General features: G+C 50.1%; 1 protein-coding gene across 5 annotated transcripts in view; it reads left to right on the top strand.

Annotated features, from left to right (window-relative positions):
* The first annotated feature begins 12,408 nt into the window (after nucleotides 1-12,408).
* SAMD4A (sterile alpha motif domain containing 4A) overlaps nucleotides 12,409-15,610 on the top strand; it is a 208,680-nt gene continuing 205,478 nt past the window's right edge. For 4 of the 5 annotated variants that reach the window (XM_084631371.1, XM_084631370.1, XM_084631369.1 and 1 more), the window contains exons 1-2: nucleotides 12,409-12,600; nucleotides 13,910-14,559. In XM_084631371.1, the coding sequence (XP_084487497.1) occupies nucleotides 14,364-14,559 (196 nt within the window). In that variant the 5' untranslated portion in view covers nucleotides 12,409-12,600; nucleotides 13,910-14,363. Of the gene's footprint in view, nucleotides 12,601-13,421; nucleotides 13,574-13,909; nucleotides 14,560-15,610 lie in introns of all 5 variants that reach the window. The other variant, XM_084631368.1, reaches the window with a different exon arrangement.

Raw genomic sequence — 15,610 nt, 5'->3', positions numbered from 1 at the left:
ACAGAGTTCTTGTCAGATTTCCACTTCTGCGTTTGAAATATTTGTTGAATTCTTTAATGTACATGCAGTGCAGTGCTCAGGCTCCTTCTGCTTGGGTTTATTTATTTTGTCCAGCAGCCAAGTACTAGGTACACTAAAATCTGTGGAGTAAAATCAATATCCTGAAAGCCAAATCTTGCCCTCTGTTACACCCCTGCAGCCCCACTGTACTCAGTGCTGAGTTAAGCCCTCTATCCCTATTGATTCAATAGTGTTGCAGTGGCATAACTGAGAGCAGAAGTTGACTTAGAGAGTTTGGAACATAAACATCAGAATCAGAACTACTTCCCCCAGTGTTCGTGCCTCAAACACCTACGGGGTAAACTGTTATTGATTCTGTACTGAGTAGAATCAATGCACCGCATTGTCAGGAGGCAGTGCTGATCTAGTGACTTGGGGTTAGAGCTGAGAATCAAGCAACCTGGATTCTGTTCCTGGTTCACTGTGTGATCCTGGGCAAGCTGCTTCACCTCCTGCCTCAGTTTCCCCCATCTGCAATACAAGGCAAAGAAATTGTGCATGTCTGTAAAGTGCTCTGAGAGCTTTACATGAAAATGCTATGTAAGGGCAAAGCATTATTATCATGGGTTGTTCCGCTTTCTAACACTCCAGAATGGCTCCAGGGAAAAGCAATTGGCCACTATGGCAAACCCTGATCTCCTCATCTTCTTTGCAGGACTCCTTTTGGGAGACTAGGTGCTTGTGTTCCACAGAACAGGATGCAGAGGAATTCTTCCCATCACCGGGGTCATTAGAGAGACAAGGTGGGTGAGGTGATATCTTTTACTGGACCAACTTCTGTTGGTGAGAGAAACAAGCTTTCGAGCTTACACAGAGCTCTTCTGCAGGATACAAGATACTACCTCCCCCACCTGGTCTCCCTAATATCCTGGGACCAACACAGCTACAACAATACTGCATGCATCAGTGTCATTGGCATTTGCGCATGCTCCTCTCCCAGGCTCAGTAATTTGCAGACAGACAGACAGACAGACAGACGGCAGTGTGGGATGGAGATGTGGTTGCAGTAAGACAGTGGGCGTGAATGTATTAACCCTGAACTGAGAATGACAAAAGCTAGATCTATACTAGAGACTTTTGCCGGTATAGCTATGTCCGTTGGGGGTGATGTTTTATGACATTTTTATACTGGCAAAAGGCTTACTGTCAACTCAGCTTTCCTGGCAATGCTTTTGCCAATATAGCTTATTTTGTTCAGGGAACCGCTATAAGCTGCGTCTACACGAGGTATAGACTGGTATTGTCACACCGCCTTGCTACACTGCCAAAGCTTTTCTAGTGTAGACTAGGCCTCAAACACCAGGGAGATAAATAGTCCTTACTGAGTTAATGCCATCAACCCTTCTAATACAGCTGCTGGGATGGCACAGATAGCACTGTCCCCAGACCCCTCCATGGGCTCTGCGTGTACTATACTGGTCTACACTACAAAGTTAGGTCAATGTAAGTCACTTTGTGTCAACCTATATCTGCCTATGTCTACACTCCAGTTTGTCTCTTGCTGAAGTGCTCCATTACAGCAGAGCATTAAAACCATCTCCTGAATGGTGCTGAGCCATGATCCACATACTGTGATGGATGCAGTGCGAGTGTAGACACTGTGTGACCTATGTTAACTCTAACAGTCCTCCAGCATCTGTCCCACAATGCCCCACACTGTCCACTCTGGTCACAATTGTGAACTCCGTTGCCCAGGGGTCACAGAGACCAGCAGCCACCCCCACTCCTTTAAAACCACCCCATGATTTTGCATGCTTCTTCCTGATTGCCCAGCCTGGTGACCTCAGTTAGGAGTTCTCCCTTGTTGTGTGCAACTGCCCAGCCTACCATAGTGGCTACACACTGCAGAGGAATCATAGAATATCAGGGTTGGAAGGGACCTCAGGAGGTCATCTAGTCCAACTCCCTGCTCAAAGCAGGGCCAATCCCCAATTTTTGTCCCGTATCCCTAAATGACCCCCTCAAGGATTGAACTCACAACCCTGGGTTTAGCAGGCCAAAGCTCAAACCACTGAGCTGTCCCTGGGAGCTGCTGCTTGGAGTAGACAGGAGGTATTGGATCTCCAGGGCTGTGGGGCGACGAGGCGGTGCAGGCACAACTGCGGAGTTGTCAGAAGCACGCACACCTTAGGGTTGCCAGGTGTCCAGTTTTTGACCGGAAAGGTTTGACCTGGTAGAAAAGGGATGCTGGCAGCTCAGGTCAGCACTGTTGACTGGGCTGTTAAAAGTCCGGTTGGCGTGGGCCTGGCAGGCTCCCTACTCAGCTCTGCGCAGCTCCCGGGAAGTTGCAGGGTGTAGGGGCAGCCATGGGGGCTCTGCGTGCTGCTCCTGCCCTAAGCACTGGCTCCACAGCGTCCGTTGGCCCGGAACCGTGGCCAATAGGAGCTGCGGGGGCAGCATGCAGAGCCCCATGGCCGCCCCTCCCTCTAGGAGCTGGAGGGACATGCCAGCAACTTCCCAGGAGCCGCCTGAAGTAAGTGCCACCCAGAGCCCGCACCCCTCATCCCCGCCTACACCCCAACCCCCTGCCTCAGCCCTCCCACACTCCAAACCCTTCTGCCCCAGTCCAGAGACCCCTCTTACACCCCAAGCCCCTCATCCCTGACCCCACTCCAGAGCCTACACCCCCAGCTTGAGCCCTCACCCCCTCCCACACCCAAACCCCCTGCCCCAGACCAGAACCCCCTCCCACACCCTGAACCCCTCATTTCTGGTCCCACCCCACAGCCCACACCCCACAGCCGGAGCTCTCACTCCATCCCACACCCACACCCCCTGAGCCAGCCCAGTGAAAATGAGCGAGTGAGTGAGGGTTTGGGAGAGCGAGCGAGGAAGGGAGGGGGAATGGAGTGTGCAGGGACAGGGCCTCAGAGGGGGGGGCAGGGCCTTGGGGAAGGGACAGGGCAGGGGGTGGGGCAAGAGTGTTCAGTTTTCTGTGATTAGAAAGTTGGCAACTATGAGCAGATTGCACAGGATGCAGGAGAACGGATACCACAAGGACCAATAGCAGACCCATGTGAAAGCCAAGGAACCGCAGCAGGTGTACCAGAAGGCCAGGGAAGCCAACAATTGACCCGGTGCTGAACCACAGACCTGCCGCTTTCACCATGAGCTGCATATCATACTTAGCGGGGACCCCACCACCCCTCTGCAGGCCACTGTGAATACCAAGGATCCTGAGACATAGACCCCTGCCATGAAGGGTAAGGAGGAGGAAGTGAACGGGGGCAAGTGACAGGAGAGCCAGCTATGCCGTGAGCCAAGTCCTGTTCAGGACACCACTGCAATCCCATCAGTCCTAGCGGCTGAGCACGGATGGGCCCGATGCTGGAGCAGGAGCCTCGGCTAAGTGTGTGAAATCATTTTCCATTACAATGTTTAAATGTACAGATGGCACCTGACCCCAACTTAGCAGAACCCAGCTATCAATTTTATTCGTGCTAGAAGAGGTCCTGGTACCGCAATGAGAGGTAGCACTGTTCTCTGCTTTTCATTCCCTTCTAGAGTTAGGTGGCCCAGGGTGTGTTGGGGTGTCGGGGAGGTGATGCAGAGCAATTTGTTTATGTGCACAGGGATGTCCCTTGAATCCTCCTGAGAGATCTCGATGAAACATTCAGGTACTCTGCAATCCTCTCCTGAAGGTTTCTAAGGATGTCAGCCTGTCATTGGGTCCACTCGCTGCATATGGCACCTCCTCCTGGCGGCTCTGGGGATTAGGTCTTGCCAGGTGCTGCCCTCCCCTGGTGGTGTCTCTTCCCGTCATCTCTTTCACCCTTCGGTCCCTCTCACTCCCAGAGCTGCAGCTTCCTGTTCGTGGCTTGGCCTTCCCCTTCCAGGAAAATCAAAGTCCTTCCAGACTAGCTGTCTGGCTGGTGTCTCCAATGCCCTGTGCCACTACCCAGTGGGTGGTAAGGGAATGCAGGCCTGCCCTTTAGACTGGGTTCCAGCCCAGGGACCCTGTGACAGGCAGCCAAGCTAGCTGCTGTTTCCCTGGGCTTCTTTCTACTTCTCTGGCTTCCCCTTCTTTCTCGGTTTGCCAGCCTAAGGTCCCTCCTCTCGGGGAGTGGTTACAGATACTTCCTTATAGTCCTCGCTGCTCACAGCTCCTGGGCTTTATACAGGCCCATCCTGCTCCTGCCCAGCTGAGCCCATTTTCCCCACTTCTGAGCTGGGTTGCTCCCTGTCTCTCTCTTTAGGTGCAGCCTGGGCAGTTAATCGGCCTGCCTAGCCACTTTATCCCCTCCAGGCTTTGTGTGGGGTGGGCACTCCATCACACAGCTTTCTTTCTTTCTCTGCAGTAGGACACTTTCCCATCCCAGGCACCATTGCAGTAAACAAGCTAGCGGCATCCAAGCCCAGCCAGCTTCTAAATGCCAGCAACCACTGAGCTCTCTGTGCCTTTGTCACACTCAGGAATGAGATATCAGCTGAATCACCACCGCCTGTGGAAAACTGCCATTGCCCTGTACTCATACCCATGGAAATAGTGGGTGAAATTTTACTGTTTTGTGCAGCCGCACGATTCCCTTCTAATTTTCCTGGCCCCTCACTCCTGGTGGGCCATACTCCCCATAGCTAAGACTGCAGAGTGGTGCTGTGCAGAGGTGCTCTGAAGCGTCTTGTTTAAAACTCTAGGGAAACAAGGGAAGGGAGTTCTGAAACCTAACTTTTGCTTGCCATTGTGACTGCAAATACAATGACACCTCTGTGTGTTTTATCTGTAGATGCTGCCGTTGTAGCCTTGAGGGGCGGCTATAACCACTGGGATGTTTTTTCACTGAGGTCCAATCTTCTGAGTAATCAACGCCAGTGTCCCTTCATTCTGCCAAAAGCCCATTTAGCTGTCATTCTGCACCTGCTGAGCCAGTAGTTGACTCTTTCCTTGGTGCTGTCGAGGTGGCTGGTGTACAGTTTCATGAGGCCGGGGAGCAAGGGGTAGACTGGGTCCTCCAGGATCACTATGGGTATTTCAACATTGCCAATGGTAATTCAGCGGTCAGGAAAGAAAGTTCCTGCTTGTAGCTTTCTGAACAGTCCAGTGCTCTTAAAGATGGGAACATGCAGTGTAATTGTAGCCATGTTGACCCTAGGATATTAGAGAATCACGGTGGGTGACGTAATCTCTTTTATTGGACTAACTTTGGTTTGTGAAAAGAACAGGAGGACTCGTGGCACCTTAGAGACTAACCAATTTATTTGAGCAGAAGCTTTCGTGAGCTACAGCTCACTTCATCAGATGCACAAGCTTTCAAGCCACACAGAGCTCTTCTTCAGGTCTGGGAAAGATACTCTGAGCACCGCAGCTAAATGCAAGGTGGGAACAGATTGTTTAGCATAAGTAGTTAGCACATAGAATATGCTAAACAATCTGTTCCCATCTTGCATTTAGCTGTGACGCTTGGTGTTCCTTTCCCACACCTGCAGAAGAGCTCTGTGTGAGCTCGAAAGCTCGTCTCTCTCACCAACAGAAGTCAGTCCAATAAATGCTGTTACCTCACTCACCTCATTTCTCTAAAGATGCGAGTGTCACGCACTTCCCCTAACCAGCCAACGTTGATTTTGGTGGAGTGTCCCCAGTAATCCAATGCTTGCATAACCATAGAAAAGTTGTCCTTTCAGTTGCTGTACTCTGTGACAAGGGTGGCCTGGTGCCAAAATAGGGTGTAATAGAGTCCTCAGTGGGCTAGGGGGCCGAGTGGTTAGCACACGTAGTGCCACCTCCCAGTGGGTAGGTCTTGCGGTCCAGGCCCTCTTTTAATCAGAGGAGGGCAAGAGGCTTGGGTCCCTCTGGTCACAGGGCAGTGGTAGGGGAGCCCGGACCTACCCGCTCCACCAGGCTCTGACCCAGGGCCCTAGGAGGGTCAACAGTGCCTGGGCCCCGAAGTTGCCCTGTGAGTTACCCTCCCTGGGTCACTTCTTCCTGCTGCTTTCCTCTCCCAGCTTCCAGTTCAACATAAAGAGAAAAAGAAAGGGGAACCAAACTGCCTGCCCCAACCGGGCTCAGGAGAGTCATATCCCCTTGGGGAGGCTTTTCTGGAGCCCTTGTCAGCAAACTTCAGGGTCGATATGTCCTCCTCCCCACTTCTGAGCTGGGTTGCTCCCTTTTCAACCCTTCCTCCAATTGGAGCATGCTCTGCAGGGCTGGCAGGGTGGAGCTACCTGGGCCCAGTACTGTCCTTTAATCCTTTCTGGCCCCGTGTGGGGTTTGTACACCCCATCACACAGGGATATTCATGCCATCTATCACCCCCACCAAAGTCCGGGAACCCCACTGCTGCAAATCTATCCACCATGCCCTGCACAGTACTGAGAGTCACAGTCCTCCATAGCAAGAATAGATTAATGGCCCTGCACTCTTGCATGACAACAGCCCCCACAGTGGACTTTCTAGCTCCAAAGTCATTTCCTACTGACTAGTAGCATCCAGTGTTGCAAGCTTCCACAGTGCGATTGCCACTCACTTCTCCGCCGCTAGGACAGCTCTGATTTTGGTGTTGCTGTGCTGGAGGGGTGGGGTGAGCTAAGCGCACAGATCAAGGAACGTGGCCTTTTGCACTGAAAACTTCTGCATCCTCCCAAACCTGCATTATGATGAGATCCCACCAGTCAGGGCTTGGTTCTCAAGCCCAGAAGCAGCACCCCACCATCTGCAGCTGCTCCATGAACACCACCTTGACTTGGTTTTTGCTGTAGCCCACAGCAATCTGTCCTCCATGAAATCATCATATCTCCTGCTGCTGCATTTCTTCTTGTGGCTCTTCAAATACCGTTGTATCGTGTGTCCTGTGTTTGCAACGCTTACCACAATAGGGCAGAGCTGTGCAGGGTCCAACCTTCCGTCAGAGATGGCAGACAGCAAAATGTGCCACACAGGTGTGTGGGATTTTTAAAAAAAGCTAAAAAATTATGGGATATGGATGGCATTATGGGAGGGAGAAAGTTGCATGATGATAGCTTGATCACTGGCTCCTACTCGCGCCTGCATTACTCATTTCTGCCCCACTATGCATTGCCAGAATTTCCCAGGAGGCATTGTGCTGGATGATGGTGAGTTGCACACTGCGATACCTACCCATGGTGCACTGTAGTGGGCATCGACACGAGCACTCCTGCTGAGGACTATCAGCGCCGACAGAAGGAGTCAAGTATGCACATGCATGAGCAATATGCTAACTGCAGTGGCTTTACGCAGACATTACTTGCATTAACAAAAGTTTGTAGTGGAGACATGGTCATAGGCCCAGATCCCTAAAGCTGTTTAGGCTCCTAACTTCCACTGGTTTCAATGGAAGTTAGGAGCCAAAATACCTATGTGTATCTGGGTCTAAGGGCCAGCCAGCCCCACCCTCTGGGTCAACTGTGCCTTGCGCCCACTATCCTGTGGAATCAGGCCATGGCCCGTAATGTGCTGCCTCACCTGTTAAAAATGGGCCAGATGGAAGCTGTGGGTGTCACCCATTAAGTGCGTCCCTTCCTCTCTGAAGGCCACCATTTCAGCAGTGGTCCTGCACCCCCCCTTTGATGTAGCCTACTTCTTCCTGGCCCCACTCATTTCTACTGCTCCTCTCCCTGGCCCACCTTCCAGATCCCCTCATTGTCCAGATGCCTATTCCCCCCGCCCCCTGGGAACACCTACTGACTTCTAGCTCCCTATGGCCTTCCTTCCAGCTCCTTCTATGTCCAGTGGCCTCTCAAACATCCTTCCTCATCTGTCTCTCCTCTCCATTTGTAGTTGCCATGCTGTCTCAGCTGTCAGCTTTATTTTCCACTTGATCTAACCTCTCTCCCACCACTTCCCACCTCCTCCACCTTCCAACTGCAGCTTTGCACAATTACACCCACTCCTTTGACTCACAGGCTGTTCCTTCACCACCCACCATTGCCCACCACCCCATCTGCGGCCCAGTTGTCATTCCAGAGCCCCTCTCTGTGTGGCATGATAAGAAAACACAAGCCATGGGGGATAGTAAAAGATCCCCTCTGTATACGATGCTATGATGTATGGGACCAAGCCCTGGGTTGTCCTACATCAAACCCCTTATTTGATCTTCCCAGTAGCCATCATTTTTTCTAACGGCTCCAAACTTCTTCACCTCCTGGACCTGCCTGGTACTCCAGAAAGCCCAACATCATCAGGGGCCAAGGGCACAGAGCATGTGGGGATTTGTGCTGCTGTGCTTCTGGAAAGGGAATACATTAGCCAGACAGTTCCCAATATATCTGCTTTGTAAATCTTGCCCAGAAACTGATATGTGAAGGTAGAGAGCGGAGACCAGAAGCTCACACCAAATACATGAGCTTCCCTGTTTAGGGGTGTCTGGTTATTACCAATATAGATCAGGTGGGCCTGCATTATTCCCACCCAGTGTGGAGGGATAGCTCAGTGGTTTGAGCATTGGCCTGCTAAACCCAGGGTTGTGAGTTCAATCCTTGAGGGGACCATTTAGGGATCTGGGACAAAAATGGGAGATTGGCCCTGCTTTGAGCAGGGGGTTGGACTAGATGACCTCCTGAGGTCCCTTCCAACCCTGATATTCTATGATTCTATAAGACTTGGGAACACTCTGTTGTCTTACCAATCAGTGGTGTGTTTACTACTGCTGTCCACTAGATGGTGTTTTCCTCTAACAGCATCCAGGGAGTTGATTTGGAGATTATATTTTGGCGTTTTTTTAGAATACCGTTAATTTTGCGTGTGAATTTGCTGCTCATCAAAGGTGCTGGACCGACACTGGTGGAGATGGAAGTCCTCCATTTATCCACAGAACAGCTACCGGCATACCAGTTCAAATTCCCCCACCAGCCTGTGCCTGATGGGGGAACCGGTGCTAGGGACCAGACTCAGCCCAAGTCCACACTAGAAACTTTCGGCAGGAAAGCAATGTCAGCTAGGGATGGGAGCTTTGTGACATTTCTATGCTGCCAAAAGCCCTAGTATCGACACAGCTGGCATAAAAGTGCTTTTCACTTGCCAAACCAGAGTAAGCTCTACAAGGACAAGCACTTTTTTGCTGGTATAAGCTGCACCTATGCTAGAAAGGTTTTGTTGTTATAGGTATAATGACAACATTTGTAAGTGGAGGCTAAGGCTAAATGTAATCTCCTTGCCTTATAGGAAAATCCTACGGCATTTAAGTTTTTTTATAGGGTTGGGTTTTTGTTTGGCTCATCCTGTAGAATTTAACAGAAAATTAAATCCCTGAGGAAGAATTTTGTAGAATGGTTAGAAAGTCCAATGGGAAGAATGACATTCCCTACAAAATGACTATTCCACTTCTGATTTTGACTTTTGGCCCTTTTAAATTCAGAATGGTTCCCATTCATTCCTCAGTCTTTCTGCTGGGTCAGCCAGCCCGGTTTGCAACAAGTGTCAATTTGTTTTGTTTTTTTATGCAGACACTCGTGCGTGGGGGAAAAGGCTGAAATCACTGAACTCAATGTACCTAGGCTATCAAATGGCCTTCATCTGGAGGCAACTGTTGGTCATTATTGTTACAAGCTGGATTCAAACTAACCCCTACAGATAAAGGCGGCAGAACAAATTACCACTGCTGTAAACTACCCCATCCTCTTGGCTTTGCCCACTACTTTATTTTATGTCATTATCATAACACCAGCTAGGGAAAATTTGCACAATCCTTTCACAATGTTGATTTTCATTTAAAATGTAGTGGAGTCAGTTTTACAATTGGTATCGATGAAATATGCACCAGTCACAAACACTCTGCTGATATTTTGACACCTAAATCACAGCCAAGTGAGACTGAAATTGCTTACATAGTTGTGATTTCTGCCTGCTTGGCTGAATTCAGGTGACATGTTACAATGTGTGTACAGCTAGTCTCTGTGAAAATATGCTCATTTGATGGTCACGTCTTGTCTGCCCTCTCTCCCACCCCTACCCATCTGTTTGTTTTATTCACCTGGGATGTCTTGTCATTAACCAGGATCGTGAGCTGTCTGGGTCAGAGACGGTCTCTTTGCTACATGTTTATACAGTGCCCAGCACAATGGGGCCCTGCATTGTGATTGGAGCTTCTCAGTTCTATTATGCTATAAATAATTAATGATTGTATAAATCATTTATGCATACAAAATATTAAGTTCATGTTTCATTTTTAAAAAAAATATTTGCATATGATTGTAATATAGCGGGTCATTATTATTATTTATTGGTCTTATCATAGTGCCTAGCTCTCGGTTACACGGGGGTACATCTGGAGTAGAACCACTGCAGTCATTGGAATTACTTTGAATTTACACTAGTGTAGCCTGACCCATTCACATTTGTGAAATTTCAAAGTGATTTTATTACCCATCTGAAAACAACAATGCAGCATGGGACTGGTTAATTTCCACAGGCACTCTGGTCTCCTACACCATACCATTTTGATCTCATTCACTTTTTTTTTTTTCCTATATGTGCTACACAAATTGTTGATTTGTATCACCATCAGCAACTCATTGCACACCCTGGAAAGCATCATTTCACTGCACCGAGGAGTCAGCCCAGGCCACAGGGAATGTGTACTTTGCAGAATGGTTTCCACCCAGATTGTGGCAAGTTCTCCCTGCTTCATTCAAGTGGCTTAATCCACAGAGATGCTCCAAGCCAATGTGCTTGCGTTGCAATGCTTTGGGACATCCTTATATGAGCATTTTCCACATTCGACCCCCTGTCCTCTTGTATTTGCTGATAATGGTAGGTGGCAGTGATATTCCCTTTTTTGTTTTCCCTTGTGGATTGCTGTTACAGTCTTGCAGAGAATACACTCTGTGTGACTCTCATGCAAAGCTCCTGCTTACACTTGGTACATTGTTTCTCAAGCTGCAAGCTCTAGGCATTGCTTGGTTGATTTTTTTTTTTTTTGAATGAGTATCCAATGGCTCAGTGTACCGTCTGACTAGCCATCCAAATAGGCTCTGCAGCAGCAACAGTGTGGAACCCCGCCTGCCCCATCCACAGCCACGCAGGCCTGCTTTCCGAACCCAGTGGAGATGCACTGGTGTAAAGGAGGGTGGATTTTTATCCCTCTCCCTTTAGCAAGAGAGGTGAGGCTTGCTCTCCCAGCCACCCAGAAAGCTTCCCTGAGTCACTTTAAAGGGCAATCAAAGGTCTTTACAGACCGGCTTTGTTACTTAAGAGGAGAAAAGAATGTTTCTCCTCCACTACCTGGTCAGTGGCCCATTGACAAGTGCTGCAATATGTAACACACACTGGCATGAAAGGAGAGCTCATTCACAGTTGATATTTGCAATAAACCCTCATTAAGAGAGTCCTAGAGTATCTACAATCATGGTCCGAACATGGGCTTCCTATCTTCCCACTGCAGGGTTCTGAAGGATTGCTGATGAATGCCACCAATGTTCTGCACATGTGTACACACAATTTGATTCACAGAAAGATTGTGGTGCAAAGGGAAAAGTTCTTAGACTGTGACATTTGCACCAACATGCATCCAGTGCTGGTGTTTGCCCCATTTTACAAACACATACAAACACACCTGCAGAACAGTGGAAAGGAAAGCTTTGCCAATTGCAGTATTTGGAAAACGTCAATATATTGTGCAAGGAAAAGCTCAGGTGATTGGGAGTACAGTATTTACAACACACACACACAGTGGGTGTGAAGCACAGCTGGTGGTGTATTTGCAGCGCACACACACACACACAGTGAGAAACACTGCTGGGGTATATTTGCAACACACACACACACACACTGTGAAACCCTGCTAGGGTATATTTGCAGCACACGCACACACGCACTCTGAATGTGAACCCCCCTGTGGTGTATTTGCAGCATTCACACACACACACACACACAGTGTGAAACCCCGCTGGAGTGTATTTGCAGCACACACACAGAGTGTGAAGCCCGCCGGGGTGTATTTGCATCACACACACGCACAGAGTGTGAAGCCCACTGGAGTGTATTTGCACCACACACACACTCTGAATGTGAACCCCCCTGTGGTGTATTTGCAGCATTCACACACACACACACACACAGTGTGAACCCCGCTGGGGTGTTGGCAGCACACACACACACACACACAGAGTGTGAAGCCCGCCGGGGTGCATTGGCAGCACTCACCCACCCACCCCGGGACGCGGCGGGCCCCCGGCCCGGCCTCCCACACCCCGCGGCGCAGGGCAGGGCAGGGAGCGTGGCGGGCCCCGTGCCCGGGGTGCTGAGGCCCCGCAGCAGGGGCCGGCCGAGGCGGGAAGGAGCCGCCCCGCGGCCGCGAGCCCGGCCCGCTCCGGGCTCCCCTGGCGCTGCCCCGGCCCGGGGGGCGGGGGCCTCGCGCGGCGAGCCCATGACGTAATGGGTTATGCTAATGACTCGCATGTGGGGAGCTGGGGCGCGGGGCTCGGCGCGGCTCAGTCTCGCCCAGCCAGGCGCCCGGCGCTGCTGCACCGCCCGGCGGGATCGCCCGCTCCCCCGCCATGGCACGGCCGAGGCGCCGCCAGCCGCAGCCCGCGTGACAGCAGCGAGGCACCTGCCTCGGCCTCCCGAGAGAGCCGGGGGGCAGCATGGGGGTGAGCCCGGCGCAGGGCGCGATGGTGCAGCGGTGGGGCGGGAGGGCTCGTGCTTTCCCTGGGGCTGCACCAAGCTCTTCTCCCTGCCCTGGCCCTTGTCTGTGCCCTGCTCCGCGCTCGGCAATAGCTGCGGGTCCCCGGCAACTCCGGGGGGGGCCCTTATTACTTATTACGTGTTGCATGTGGGGGGGCTCCCCAAAACATCCCTGCAGTGCTTAGAGCCCCCAATGGGCTGGCACTGCCCTGCCCACGTCTATGCCACCCCCATGGGCTGGGGGCAAAAGCGGGGCGGGGAGTGGAAGAAGCAGCTGCGGGGGGGGTGTTGCTGAGAGCCATCCTAGGTGAAGCAGAAAAGCCGCAGGAGCCCAACTTTGTGGGGGGGGGATTGCAGTTATGTGGAGGGACGGGGCTCGTTGCTCAGCGCTCATCTGCAGTTTGCAAAGCTCCCTCGAGGCGAATGGACCTGGTCGCTCCTTAGGTCACAAGGCGATGCCTTGACTGTGGAAAATGCGTATGTAAAACCGGGCTGATTTCATGAGCGCTTGAGTAGGACAGAGAGACAGAGACAGACATCCCCCTTCCCCCCCCGCCCGCTCGAGCAGTGGATCGGTGAAGATATTTGGAAAATAGCTTGGGGGGGGGGATCATTTTTTTTAGCAGCCTAAAAAGGGAAAGGGGGACCCGAAGACGCCCTGGGCTGGCCTGTGCCTGCCGGGCTGTGTGATGAAGTCGGGGGTGGGTAGAGTTTATTTTTGTCTCACGCTGCTGCTGCTTAGGGCCTCAATCCAAAGGGGCTGGCTAGAGATGCTTGATTGCTGTAGATGGAGCTGCAGCAACTCGGCTGCTTCCCGGGGAGGAGGAGGTGGAGAGGAAGGCACCAGGGCTGCTCCTGCTTTGCATTCGAGCTTTGTAGCCGCAGTGTAAGTTTTCTTGTGCGCCAATGGTCTGTTGCAGCAGTTCCAGTTTGAAGCAGGTAGGTCCCTAAAGAACCTGCCCAGTACTAGGAGCCCTTTTCCGGCAGCAACAGGGAGCTCCCTCCTCCACTTTCTGTGGAGGAGGGAGGTTTCTTTAAACCGTTAGCTGCAAAGCCTGCATCTCTCAGTTGCTGTGTATGGGGGCTGAATTTTTAGAGGTTCGGTGTCTTCCTCCCTCCCCCTTTCTTCCTCGTCCCCCCGTTATCCTTCCCTATGTTGTTGACCTGAAATCTCCTTCGGTACGTTAGGAAGCTGGCTCTGCTGCTGTCATGCTGAATCATAGCGTTTCCTTGCAAAGTGTGTCATCATCATCAGCAATTCTTTTCTCTTTCCAGTTGTGAACATTTGCTTTGGGAGGAATGCGGGTGTGGAAGGTCCAGATTGCCACCCAGGGGAGGAGAGAGCTGGAGACGCTAGGCTAAAATAACCCGAGGGGAAAGAAGAAGAAGCTATACACCCACTCCTGTGCCTTGTTGAGATTTATATATATAGATGTGTGTGTATATATAATATACAATTTCCCCTCCCTGTTTCCCTGTGCCACTTTGTGTCATCATCTTTGGGGAATTTAACAAGAAGCCACTAGGACACTGAACTGAAGATAGAAAGAGGAGAAGAGAAACCAGACCCACATCTGAGCTGACGGCTGTGTCCAAAAATCCATTTGATTAATAAATAAAATTGTGAGACAGACACGGGGGAAAAAACTTTGGAGGGAATTTTTTTTTTCCCTGCAGAGGGTTTTTTTTCTTTTTTTTTCCCCCCTCCACTCCCTACCCCAATCTAATCATGATGTTTCGAGATCAGGTTGGAGTGCTGGCTGGTTGGTTTAAAGGCTGGAATGAATGCGAGCAGACTGTTGCTTTGCTCTCCTTGTTGAAGCGGGTGAGTCGAACCCAAGCCCGTTTCCTCCAGCTCTGCCTGGAGCATTCATTGGCAGATTGCACTGAGCTGCACATTCTTGAAGGGGAAGCCAACAACCCTGGTAAGTTTTGGTGCAACCAATCCATTTTGAATGCTACATTGTTCTCTGATTGATACCCTAATGATGGCAAAAAAGGGGAGGTCAGGGAGCTAGGGCTCCAAATGAACCAGCCTCATTGTTAACAGCTTCCCTTTTCACATTTTATGTTTCAGACTAGTGATGACTTATTTCAGTTTGATTTTTCACAGCAAACTACTACAGTCTATTCAGTGGTGTAACTACGGTAGCATGAATGATTGATTTTTCTCTCATGCAGTTTCCTATGAAATAAGTAAGTCAGGTCACGTAGAGTCTGGATTTTCTAGGCTTCTTTTGGACAACGTGGCTTGCTTTGCTTTAAGCAACATGCAGAAGAATCTCCTCATTATCTTATACAAACGAGTATTTTGTTGAGCTGTGGCTAGCTGAGATATCTTAATCTTTTGTTAAATGGTGATTTGTTTCATCATTCAGGTCCTGTTTGAACACTTTTTTTCCTTGCAGCTCTGAATGCTCTATATAGTCCACAGAAGCTCTGGGAAGATATTAGTAGACCATTTAGGCTGCTATACACAATTCAGTTAGTGTATACTGTGCAAGTACTTTCCCAGGGATGTACATTTAATATATATGGGCATGATTTTGATCTCATTTATACACCAGTGAAAGTTAGGAGAACTAAAACGGTGTAAGTAAAATTAAACTCATGCTTTGTGTGTGAACACCAGTGTGTGCACGCACTTTTTAAAAGACACCTTCCAAAATAAAACCACAAACTACTCTTTGCAGAGATGAGGTTAAACGCGTAGCTAAATTACCTAGTTCTATTCCATTTGAAAAAAATCCCCCCCAAAATAAATATAATCCCTCCTATTCTTGTCTCAGATATTTTAATATAGCTTGTAGGATTAAATATGTACACCTTGGACTTCTGCACACTGTTAAAATAACACAAAAAGCATAGTCTGTGGAGGGGGGGAAAGTCTGTCGGTTGATAGGTGAAATTCTTTAGGCTTTATTGCAGTAGGATACTGAACAGAGCCCCCAGTGTTTACTGAGAGAAAAGAATGCA

The sequence above is a fragment of the Lepidochelys olivacea genome, assembly GCF_965140295.1.
Source record: "Lepidochelys olivacea isolate rLepOli2 genome assembly, chromosome: 6".
NCBI lineage: Eukaryota > Metazoa > Chordata > Testudines > Cheloniidae > Lepidochelys > Lepidochelys olivacea.
The sequence above is the reverse complement of the archived record's forward strand: the minus strand, read 5'-3'. Positions and strand labels throughout refer to the sequence as shown.